Source organism: Spermophilus citellus, assembly GCF_964194105.1.
Source record: "Spermophilus citellus genome assembly, chromosome: 2".
NCBI lineage: Eukaryota > Metazoa > Chordata > Mammalia > Rodentia > Sciuridae > Spermophilus > Spermophilus citellus.
In genome coordinates, this window is record NC_138183.1 from 90,475,545 (window position 1) to 90,489,172 (window position 13,628).

At 30.7% G+C, this 13,628-nt stretch overlaps 1 protein-coding gene across 6 annotated transcripts in view; it reads right to left on the reverse strand.

Annotated features, from left to right (window-relative positions):
- The window catches only part of AGTPBP1 (ATP/GTP binding carboxypeptidase 1), a 192,405-nt gene that overhangs the window by 56,997 nt on the left and 121,780 nt on the right, over positions 1 to 13,628 (reverse strand). For all 6 annotated transcript variants that reach the window (XM_081275394.1, XM_081275395.1, XM_081275396.1 and 3 more), the window contains 3 exons: positions 12,169 to 12,252; positions 10,323 to 10,409; positions 10,090 to 10,238 (listed from right to left, as the gene is read on the reverse strand). In XM_081275394.1, the coding sequence (XP_081131520.1) occupies positions 10,090 to 10,238; positions 10,323 to 10,409; positions 12,169 to 12,252 (320 nt within the window). The remainder of the gene's footprint in view (positions 1 to 10,089; positions 10,239 to 10,322; positions 10,410 to 12,168; positions 12,253 to 13,628) is intronic.

Consider the following 13,628-nt stretch of genomic DNA (forward strand, 5'->3'; position numbering starts at 1 on the left):
ACCCATCTATGACCTACTCACTATTTTTTATCTTGAATATTTCTTTGACATTAATTTACTGCATTTGCCTATTCTGTTTGCATATGTCTAGTTTACCTTTGCCCATCCTTCAACTTTTGTCACTGAACACATACTTACACACATCACTAAAGAGTGGAGCTTTCAACATAACTTATTCCTTCCATCTTATTTTATTTCTATTATTTATCAAATGTTCTTCTTTTTCTTAAGTAACCTTATTTTTACCAGTGTGGGTACATTTCTCCATGTTTCCTTTTCTTCTTTCTTAAAATGGGAGCTTTTTATTATGCTTTTCTATTTTAGTTCCTATCCTTATAATTTTGATTAGTTGATATTTTTCTCAGACTACATTAAACAACTAAGCCATCAAAGCAGGGTAAGTTAAGTTTCACTTCCCCCATATTACCCCTTTAAGCAAACTTTTTTAGAAAACACATTTTATAAATTCTAAGTCTTGTTATTTTGATATCTCTGTACTCTTGATTTTCCTCAAAGAAGGTTCAGGTAGTTTGCTGGCAATGACAAATGAATGACAGATTTTGCAAAAGACACTGGCTATCTTCTAGTTTCCAGTACCACAAATGAGAAGTTGAGTCCTACTTTTTCTTATACAGAATAACATCATGATTAAGGGCATGCAATCTTTAACCAGACTACAAAGGGTATGATTCTAACATCTCCTTATACCACATGCATGATCTTGGACAGATTATCAAACACTTTATGTCCCTACTATCTGTTTTGTAGCATTATCATTGCTTTTGTGTAAATTAAGAGTATCACATGTGTTAGCATTTAGATCAAGGCCTAGCACATAGTAAATATTCAATGAATACTAGCTGCTGTTATTATTGGGTTTTTTTTCCTTTTAAGTAAACCCACTCTTCACAAGTGAAAACACATTAAGATTCTCTCTTAAACATTAAATCAGCAATTTCATTGGTATATATAAAATGCATCTGGCTTCCTTATCCCTAACTGGGACTCAGTAATATCAATCTGAAGTTTCAATCTCTTCTGACACATAAGACTCATTATAGAAGTTAACTATATTAAGGTAGAAAAATATTCAGTTAAGGTCAGAGGGTACTTTAGATTTTTCTAAAGTGTTCTAATTTTATAAAAGACAATGTATTCTCATATTACTTTTTAAGCGACAATTTTAAATACTCGTAAAAGTTCTGACTAATAAAAACCATTTGGACAAAACAGGCTGCCCAGCAAGAATCATCAAATGAGGTAACTCAAATTTAATAAACTACAATCTACTCAACCTGACATAAAAAGGCTATGTATTTGAGTAATGATTTATTCATTAGCCAAATAATAAATCTTTTTGTACACAAAACAAATATACTAAAATTGGTCAGTCACTTGACTATAGACATCAAAACATTAAATTGTCACAGTAACATTCAACAGCCCTGGCCTCTAATAATATCCAAATAAAGGCCAAATTTTTATTGAAGACCTGGTATTAGGCCCTAATCATCAATGTACCAGGAATCATAAGACTCTTTTGGTGTTGAAGAATCATAGACTCATAAAATTTTGGTATTAAAGTTAACACTCTCACTTAACAGATGAGTGTGTTAAAGTTCAAAATGCAGAAGTTCAAGTCTGAAGGCATCTATCACAAGCTCCATATATTATTTGGACTGAGTGACTCTACAGAAAGAAAGTGCAAGCTTCTAATATAACTAATTCTACAACAGAGATTTACACTAAAAATAGGAAGATTGAATTCATGGACTGGAGGATAATAGTAGCGACCTAAAATCAATCTTTCCATGCATCCTCACCAACTAATAGATAAATTCAACAAGTAGCACAAGTAAACCATACATAAACCAGTTCTTCAGCATTACTAGAAGATAGAATATAACAAAGTTTAAGTTAGCTATAAGTAGAGAAATAGGCAAAGATATAGTAGCCAAATAGCAACAATAAAGTAGGGGTTAAAAATCCTTAGATCAAGGAGCTGGTGGTGTGGCTCAGTGGTGGAATACTTGCCTTGCACATGTGAGGCACTGGGTTCGATCCCCAGCACCACATAAATAAAAAATAAATAATAAATAAATAAGCAAACAAAAAAACAAAATAAAGGTATTGTGCTCATCTACAACTAAAAGAAAATTTTATTGTTTAAAAAAATCCTTAGATCAAGGTAAATTTCAAGCTAAAACTATTTTTAAGAAAGAGTCAAGAAAGGGACTTTTTAATAAGAAGTCATAATTCATAATGAAAATATGATGCTTAGTATCTATGCACTGGATAATACCAACCTCCTATATTTCCTACAGGAAACATAAAGAGAAATAGATAGAAACATACTACTGACATTAGACTTCAATTCACTGTTGATAGCAGACTTCAAAATAACAATTCTCAGTACCAAACAGATAACTGAACAACAACAACAAAAATAATAATAATATACAGAAGCACTAAAAGACTGAAGATATGATCTGGAATTGAATCTTATTATTGAGAAAAATAGTGACATTAAAGAGGGGGATCCAAGGATTAGAAGAGATTCTCATATCAGTGATAACTTCCTGATCTTGATAGCTATAATATAGTTATATAAAAACTTACATTTTTACCCAAAGTATTCCAGAGTGGTAGGGCACCATTTCACAAGCTCAACATCTGGATAAGGATATACCTTTTGTTTAAGTTTGAAACAGGTAAAATATTTAGAAATAGTTAATGATCATAAATTGAATTGGGGTCTTTTTGACATATAATTTGTGCATTCTCATTTTCTGTTCCTAAGAAGATTTTCTTCATAGTTCATCCATCCATTGCCTCAATCATTTAACATTTACTGAATATCTAACTGCTATCCTATGAATTTGGACAGTCAACACCATGTTTCCTAACTCAAGGAATTTACACATGAGTCGGGGGCAGAAGGGTTGCAGGGAAAATATTAATCAGCCACAAAAACTGTAATGAGCCCCCAAAAGAAAAATAAATTATAAGGAGCCTTTGTCAGTGAATTAACCCAACTTAGGGAGTCACGGAAGACTTTCTCAGTCAAGGAATAGATCAGTTCAATTCTAAGGTATGGAAAAAACTAATATGGGGATGGGGGACAAAAACACTGCAGCATGTATTCCAAAATTCTCCACTGTTGCCTGCTTCCAAACATGTTCAATATATGTAAGATAATTAAAAATCCTCATTGTATCTGGGAGAAACAGAGACAGAAAGTCAAAAAGAAGCTTGCTAATTTAAAAAAAAACAAAAACAAAAACAAAAACCCTCCACATTACTAAAATGCAAGACTGCCATCTAGTGGTGACTTCAGCAAATCCCTCTCAAGTAATAGAGGGTAGAGGGAGGATGGTTTATAGACATAAATTGTGACATAAATTCTCAAATAGCATTTTCTTTATAATTAAGAACAGAGTAAGAAATATACATATTGCAAAACTTCTTAAATTCAAGGCCACTCATTTGTAAGAAAACTAAATAATTAATATCACCTAAAAGATGTCAAGGAAAAGCAACTAAGGAAAAAAAGCAGTGATCACATTTTCTAGTATCCAACACTAAATGCTCCCCCAAACAAGTCCTAAACAAACAAAAAAAATAAACAGATGTAAGCTATTTTCCTAATTAATTCTACTTCTTCATTTCAGCAAAATAATTAAACAAATACCTCCCATTCAAATAACCTTTAATCAGTCATCAGCACCATCCCTGAAACAAAGTAAAACATGGATCTGATGATCATAATATTAACTATACTTCTAGCTATAAATGTTTACAATGTGGAATTCTAGTTTGCCAAAATACTGGCCCCTTTCTTCTTCTAATCCTGCTAATGTTAAGATGAACCAACATTTGCTTTATGTGGAATTAACCTATCAAATCTAATGACAAAGTTTCGTAAAAAAATTACATCTACTGAAATAGCTCCTTAGTTTGTACTAAATTCCTAGTTAAATATTTACAAATACTTAGAAATAAAAAGAAAACTCACAACAGACAACTTCTTGTCAGAATCCAGGATGAATTTCTACTAAACTTAAGGCAGATGGAGCAAGACTGAGAAAAATTCAATGTATAATCTATTTTTGGTTTTTTCTTTTTGTATGTTATATTTTGGACTCTGAGGCTACACTTCACTATACTTGAAGTCCCTTGAAGAACAACAAATAAAGAAGCTTAAAAAAAAAGAAGGCAAAAGAAAAAAACAAGTATAGCAATATAAGAATTTTAAACACATTGAAATCATCAAAAAAAAACAAGTCAAACAACAAAATCATAAATTCTACACATCTGCAAACAAAACAGATTAATATTTGAAAGTAAGAAGTTTTAACTGAAACAATTCAACAAAGTAAAAGTATAATAAACCTGTTGCTAAATATTCTTGGGTCAAAAAGGACCCCTAAGCTACACATAATTAGAAACAATTTTTAAAAATAAAATTAAGATCTTAATATTAAAATTTGAGCAGGATACAACAGAATCAAGTTGTACTCAAGAGCAAATTAAAAACTCCAAATGCTTTGTTCATCATACAAAAATATAGAAGTTAGAGGGAAAAAACTGACCTGCATGAAGATAATGGGAGAAAATAAACAACAACAAAAAACTTCTAAAGGAATAAACCAACATCCAGATTTTTTAAAATTATAAAACAAAACAAATTACATTGTAAGTACAAAAAAAGAGGAAAAAGAACAAGCAAGGAAACAAATATAAATATTGTAGATATCACAAATTTCTGCTACTGAGTTTCAAAAATCTAAATGTTGCTCAAATAAGAAAAAAAATTATCAATACTGTCTCCATTTTTTAAAAAATCATATAAAATCAAACTATACTGAGTAATGGAAAACTTGAAAAGTTATCCAGAGGTAACTTTTTCACCCAAAGAAGTGCAAATATCAATTTTAGAGGCACCTTCTTTCCAAATTCACAAAAACATTAATGTTATCTAAGTTGCTCTAGAACATAGCCTGGGAAAATAAAAGCCTCTTCTTTGAAGTGTTCCAAGTTAGCATCAGCCTGCTTCTGAAACTGGACGAAGATAGCCCTCCAAAAAGAAAGTGACTTGCCTAACTTATGATCAATGATGTAAAACCTTTAAACAAAATACTAACAAATCATGAATAGTTATTTATCAAGAGATAAATTTACATGGCCAAGTGGACTTATCCCAGAATTATTAAGCAGATGGCTTAATAATAGAAACATTATCAAAATATACAACACACCAACAGGCTCTACATAGCATTACATAGTAAAATTACATTGATAAACCTTAAAAAAAAAAAAAAAAAAACTCTTGTTAAGATCTAGTAAGGGGACAAAGTCTCTATTAGAAAGAATATATGTCTCAAACAAGTGCTAGCATGCTTAATGTAAACAGGGGTGCCATTACTGTTAAAGTCAAAATAAACAAGAATAGGCAGCGTTTCCTTTTTATTTTAAACATTCTTAAAGTTATAACTGAAAACAGTGAAATAATGAAAGATAAATAACATATTGAATACAAGAAATTCCAGATACCTATCAATAAAATATGTTATCAACTGAGAAACTATGAGAATAAAAAGTTCAGTAAAGTTTGATTTTCAATATATAAAAGTCATTAACTTTCTTAATTACAAGTAATAACAAATCTAAAATAGAAATACTTAGTCATAACAGAAATGAACTAAAATACTTAAGAATAAAGGTAAAAATGTATGAAACTTATTTAAAAAACATAAAATACTTAGATGAGGGCATAAAAACTTGAATAAACAAAACAACATACCATGTAAGAACATGGCAATACTTAATATAAAAAATTCTTTCTCCCCCAAATTCTATAAATTTAACCAAATGGGATTTTTTGGTATTTCTTGTGTATAATACACTGTTCTGAAAAAAATAGGGTAGAAAAGGGTTTTAAATTTTCTTAAGAAACTACAGAATGTTATACTATATTATAAAGTCAAAATAATTTAAAAACAAAGTGATAAGTAAAGCAACAATCTCTAAACAAATGCTAATATATGGTTAGGGCCATGCCTTATGAGTACTCTGATATTTCAAACCAACAGGGACATATAATATGACCAAGAGATCAGAACAACCCAACTCAAATTCAAAAAGTGAGGAACTATAAGTAAATTATGGTAATATATTATCTAATCTATTTTTATTAAGAGAGTAATGACAAATGTCTTCTAGATGTTATTTCTCACCCTTCTTACAAGCAGGTCAGACACACAGTTGCAAATGAGTTATAAATGTAAAATGTCTGAAAAACAATAAGTTCCTCACCAAAATTTTAAAACTCTTTACTGAAAGAATACATTCAGTTGGGCACAGTGGAGCATGCCTGTAATCGCGGCAGCTCGGGAAACTGAAGCAGGAGGACCCTGAGTTCAAAGCCAGCCTCAGCAATTTAGCAAGGCCCTAAGCAACTCAGTGAGACCCTGTCTCTAAATTAAAATATTTTTAAAAGGGCTACGGATGTGGCTCAGTGGTTAAGTGTCCCTGGGTTCAATCATGGGTACCAAAAAAAAAAAAAAAAAAAAAAAATTCAGCAACTTTACCACTAAGAACAGGATTAAGTTTAAATCCCAATTCACAGGAAATGCCCAAATAAATTCAGATACATAAAGTTAAATATTAACACTGAAAATATACTATCAAATGTACTTCAAAAAGGCTGAAATAATTTAATACTTCAACTAGCACTGTAGTAACCAATTTCCCTAGTATTCAGCACTATATATTCATTCTTTTTTGAGATATTCTACTTCTAGGAATTCAAAGCAAAGCAATAATCAGAAACATATATGAAATTAAATAATTAAGGATACCTATTTCAAAATAGCTTATAATTTTGAAATGTTAAGATTTAAATCTTCATCAACTTGTAATTAAATAATTTATTGTTCCTTATTCAACACAATATTACACAGATATTACTAATAAAGTTGCTGAGTAATATTGTGTTGAATAAGGAACAAATAAAGTAAGTATATGACTACATTGTTTTACAAATTATTGTGTGGTAATAAATACATATGCAGTAGTCAAATGAGTTTCCACACTCAATCCCAATTCCAGAAAAGGGAAAAATTTAATTTTAAAGTTATGTGAATGCAAAACTTTTAAGGACAGATAACAAATGTTAAACAGTGGTTTTTATGGATGTTTTCCCCTCCTTCCTTCCTAGAGTTTCTTCTCAAAAACTTAATTTACCAAATTAAAGAACTACTGTTCTATAATTTTAAAAAGGCTATGCTATAGCTGGCACACAGATAAAGAAATTCCACTTCTATGAATCTGTACTAAATAATTAAAATATTTTTTAAAGGGCTGCATATACAAGCATATAAGTACAGTGGTCATCTCAGCAATAGAAATTAACCATAAATAACTTAAGTTCAATGAAAAAGAAAGGCTCAAGTATAGTATCGCTATAGAATGTCTATTAAAACTCAGAGGAATATTCAATGACAAAAAAATACATACAAAATAACATTGGATTAAAATATAGAATATGAAATGGCAACCTCATTTTAAAAATAAATATATAACTATATTTATACAGAAATCATATACAGTATTATAAAAAGGCTGGAATAAAACAACAAAGGCTAAATTGATTATCTCTGGACAATGCATTGTCAGTGGTTTCAATTTTCTTCTTAACACCATTCTGTTTTCCAAATTCTCTACAAAGTGAGTTTGGCAAGTGTGATATACATACAAGAATATCCAAAGGAGAAAGGAGAAGGAGGAGAGGAAATTTAAAAATAAAGCAGCCATCTGGCCTACTGCTTTGAGTTAGTTTTAGTTATAGAATTTAATTCATTTTACAATTTAAATGACACTAACGGAAGAGATTATTTTATCTACCACATGTATGCATAGGCATATTTTTAAGGAGAAGAACTGTTCCAAGTGTATACTTTTATTTTCAAATATATACTTTCAACTTAAAATTTCAATGAGTATATTAGTTTAAATGTTACAAAAGTATTACTTTTAAAGAGTAAAAATAAAAGTAGTTAGTAAAAAGGCACCCACCTACAACACTATTTGAAAGTTATATTGACTATCATATCAGGAATACATGTGTTAATATTTTACTCCTAATGCAAATAAAATTACATTTAATTAATTATTCTTTTCTCCTCTAAAAACATTGTTTACATATATTTGTAAGTTTAATAAGGAAAATACTATATTTCTTATTTTGATAATATTAGAGTGAGTCTCACTTAAGATTTAAAGTTATATTAAGGCTTAAAGTCAACAAATGTTTGTAAGAAACATTACATGCAATGATTAGTAGCTATATAATAAAATCACAAAAATAAAAATGTGAAATCTACAACACCAACAATATTCATATTACTATTCCTGCTTTACTAAAAATAGACATTCTTAAAAAAAAACTCATTTAAAAACTAGGTAACTAAAAAATATTTGAAAAGTATTTATAACTAAACTAGGTATTATTGTACCCAATCTTCCTATAATTATTGCAATAAATAAATGACTGTCTAAAGCTTTTATCCCATATATATGAATTCTAGACTATGGTATTAGTTCCTGTTTTTCAGATAAATAATCACAATTGGGAACCTCCTAAAGCTTTAAAGAGCATCATCTTAGTCATACTTTTAATAACTTAAATTATTTGATCCAGATAATACAGCATCTCATACCTCAGTTGTCAAAAGCTTTTCAATCTTTATAATGAATAAGACCTCTAAGATTTTATTAACTAATCACAAATAACACTTTTCTCCTCAACCTCCATTGTAAATATTTTTGTATGCCATAAAAAAATCTTTTATCCTATCTAACAAACTGCTACTATCAGAATAAATACTTAAAACTTGATGTTTCAATTTTAAATTGCTGATGTAAGTTTATATATTTATAGTACCTCCACAGACATAATGTAAGATCAGATGCCAAATAACCCTTAGTTTTGTACTTATTAAAGTACTAAACACAAAAACCTTAAATGAGTCTATATACTTGGTACAGCACTAGAGTTTGGTTTTTTGTTTGGTTTTGGTTTTTTTAATGGTCTAATGAGAGAGCAGTAGAGAAAAACCAATGAAACAAAAAAACTGGCTCTTGGAAAATGTAAATAATATCAATAAACCTCTAACTAGATTGACAACAACAACAACAAAAGAAAGCACAAATTATCATTAATGGGAGCAAAATAGGGGCTATCACTACAGACCCTGAAGATATCAAAATGACAATGAGAATACTACAACTCATTTGACAACACAGAAGAAACAGACCAATTCCTATCAAATTACCACAACCCATTCAAAATGAAAAAGATAATTTGAATAGCCCTAAAATTATTAAAGGTATTAAATTTCCAATTAAAAAGACTATCTTATATGGAAATCTTCAGAATCAGATAGTTTCACTAAGGAATTCTACCAAACATTTAAGAATTAACACCAATTCTACACAAATGCTTCCAAGGAAAGGACGCTTCCCAAGTTTTACCAAGTCAGTATTATCACAATACTTAAAGTAAATGGAGATGGAGATTGAGATGGAAGAAGAGGAGGAAGAGGAAGGGAAGGGCAAGAGGAAATACCATAAATCTGTATCCATCCCAAGTATAAATACATATTGTTAACAGAATATTAGCACTTTTACACACCAACTCTAGGGCTTATTCCACAGATTTAAAGTCTGATTCTATATTTTAAAATCAATCACGGTAACATACCAAATTAATGGGCTAAAGAAAATCACACAAACTTATGGAGTCATTGGTACACACACAATAAATCTTTGCCTTTATTCAATTTGGATAAAATCAACCATATCCATAAATTTTAAACGGCTTTCCTACATACCATGATTTTCACCAACAAATCAAAACTGAACCTATATCAAATTTCATGAAACAGATCCTGAATATTTGAGAATTCCAAAAAACAAGACATTAAAATGCCTTTAAAAGTCAGTGATTTTCTGTTGTTGTTGTTTAACTTCTGTACTACAAATAGGATGCCTGCATGCTCTCTCAATTGAGGAAAAAAACTGTCTTACCATAATTAAACTGACTGTTGGACTTTTCACAGTTAATGATGTTAAACCTATAAGCAACACCTGGCCGCATTCCACTGACTTCAAAGTAAAACCACTGATGATAATGATTGCTGTTTATATCTGAGTTCAGAATCAGATCATATTCATTTCTGAAAATAGAAGGTAAACACATCTGATGAAAATTAGGAAAATATTTGTGCATATAAAGAATGAGATCATTTTAAGTAACTTACTTTCTTATTTGGATTACTTTTCGAAGATTCCCAGATTCAAATTTGGAGTTAAACTTCAAAATGTCTCCTTCTTCTGGAATGGTGTAACTAGACAAATATTTTTAAAAAGTGTACTAAAATATATTGCATTTAAGCAGATGATCAAAAAACAAATAAAACTACACTCAGATTAAAAGTGTTATCACTTTTGCCACCTCGAATCCCTTTTCATTTTTAAAGCAAAGGATATAACACAGGGAAGTACATACTTTGACATTTATAGACCCCAAAAAACTATAATTACAACAAGAAACTTGTTCTTACAATATTCTAATATAATTGAAACTTTTAACTCACTGGAAAAAAATCATTTCTAAAATACTGATTAGTAGATAGAAAAAAAACTTGTTTTTAAAATTGCATACAACCTACATGAGTAGCAATAATGCTAATAAACCATGCAGTTCATTGGAGAAAACATTACCTTCAATTTAGACAACAGTTATTTAATTAGCCCCCAAAAGTGACAGGTATTATCCTCCTTTTACATGTTCATTATTTTAGCAATTATTTATTGAGCACCTACTAGGTTTCAGATAATTGTTTTAGTTGTTTATTTGGTTCCCTGATTGAATAAAAATTTTTGCTCTCTGGAAATTACATTGTAATAGGGGAAAACTAAAACTCTAAGAAGCTCAATGATTTTTTTTCCAAAGTCATTTCAGTTAAAAGTAATACCAGTATGCCAAACTTAGGGTTCTTGAATTTCTATTTTTATCATGTCTGCCCAGTTTCTCCAATACAGAACTATGAAAACTGAAATAACTCAGTGATTTTTAATAAAATAGATATCTCTTTCTCATTGTAAGAATATTATTTTAAACTTGGACATTAGCTTTGGGTATAGCTTTTACTTTCACCTCTCTACCAAAAATCTTTGTAAAAGTGTTTATCTCCTCCAAATATTATCAGTAAAATGTGAAATTTCCCTTAGAATAATCAGAGAAAGGAGAAACCCACCAAAGGCTAACTGAACAAATGACTGAATAATATTCACAGTCAACATTTGTAATTTTCATTGATTTATTTATTCTTAAATCCAAAAAGGTGATATCAGTGAGAATCCTAAGTAATAAATAACTAACATGCCAAGGATCACAAATAAATGGCTTCAAAGCTAAGTCAGGTAACTTAAATAACTGTCTGTAAACTGTAAGAGATAATAAGATGGAGCAAGTGGTGGGAACTGGTGAAAATTAGCAAGCTTCATTCTTAAGGAAATGATAATTTGTTGTGCTTAGGAAATGAAGGTTCAATATTGCTGGACAAGTCAGTATTTCACATGAAATCTCCATTCTTTTAAGTGGAGGTAATTTTATTTAAAAAAACAAAACAAAACAAAACAGCATTAGGCTGGGCAGGCCGGCAGGGCAGCACATGCCTGTAATGCAAGCAGTTTGGAAGGCTGAGGCAAAGAACCCCAAGTTCAAAGCAGCCTCAGCAACTTAGTAAGGCCATAAGCAAGTTAGGAAGAACCTGTCTTTAAATGAAATATAAAAAATGGCTGGAGTTGTGCCTCAGTGGTTAAGCACCCTTGGGTTCAATTCCTGGTGCAACAAAATCAAAAACAAACAACACCAACAACAAAAAATTAGTTTCTGGCCTATAAAATCCACCCAAACAAATAAATGCTTGTGATATATTCAATTTAAGTAAATAAGCATAATTTACCATAATTATTTTATCCTTGTCAAAGGATGAAAACACAGCAAGGTAGAAATTAACTGTAAATTTTTTTTTATCTTTTAGAAATAACTGTAAAATTTTACTATAATAACAAAAATAAGGTTTTTAAAATCAGACTTACTTTGGGTTATCTAAGTCATATACCACTCGATCTATGATATCGGTCTGATGTATTAGCCTCTCAATATCTTGGGCAATTTTTGTCCTGAAATCATAAAAGAGAAGTTTGATCAAAATTCACTATTATATATGCCAATGCACAACCTTCTCCAAAATAAATTTTGGATGAAAAAGGTGTAAAATGATAAAGTCCAATAGTGGGAAAGGAGAGAGAGTGGGAGAGGAGAGAGAGGAGGAGGAAGGAAAGGAAGGAAAAGAAGAAAAAGAAATGAAGAGAGGGGAGAAGAAAATGGGAAGGAAGGAAGGAAGGAAACCAAGAATGTCTATTAGAATTAGCATGAATTAGCTGGATACAGTGGTGCACACCTATAATTCCAGCAATTCCAAAGGCTGAGGCAGGAGGATCACAAGTTCAATATCAACCTGGGCAAAACAGTAAGACCCTTTCTCACAATAAAAAAAAAAACATAAAAAGGGTTAGGGATATAGTTCTGTGGTACAGTGATACTGGTTTAATCTTACATGCACACACACACACACACACACACACAACATACATACATACATAAATAAATAAATAAAAAGAAGGGTTGGGGAGAGAGGGAAGGTAGGGATTTGCTAAACCATTAGGCACATGATTTTGTATACACAATTGCAGCAGTGTTAGAAGTGGTTAATTTGAAAAATCAAATTACATAAGATTTTTTAAAACCCACCTAGCTGGGAATTTGGCCAAAATTCAATTAATAGTCAGTTTGTATGCTTTACAGAATCCCCCCCCTCATTTCTGTGGTGGGAAAGGAAGGTGGAAGAAAGGAATACACCTGTGTCAGGGAGTGAAAAGTGGTCCTTGTGTTCCCAGGATACTCAGAGCTTCATATCCTTCTGAATCAGTATAGCAAAACAGACACTAACTAACTGGAAAATTTCTAAAAGCCCTGCCACTCTCCTAGAAGACTAAGCCACTCACAACTCACAATCTTCCCCATCAATATTTAAGTCATCTGACCAGGTGGCACCAAACTGCAGCCAAAACAACATATTTGGATCCTGAAGCCAGATGCTAGAACTCAGGTAGGCCAACCAAAGTCCTGCTAATGTTAACACACTGCTACTGTTCATAGCATAGCTTGTTCTTAAGGAGAAAGTCAAACTATATAAACTGATTTAAATTTCAAGTTTGTTCATTTCAGCTAAAGATAGGTAATGAAAATTAGAACAGTGATTTATGGATTCATGGGAGCAGAATAATAAAGTTTGCCAAAAAATTATAATAAAACCTCAAGAATATACTGCATACTTAAAGTCTCCTTAACTTCAGGCAAACCTGAAACTAGCCTCCTGCACAAAGACACCGCTCTGTGATTAGAGCATAACCTCAAATTCAAAACAATCCTAGAACCTGTAAAGAATGAAACATATTATTGGAAAAATATTAAAATGTGTAACAGTTATACATAT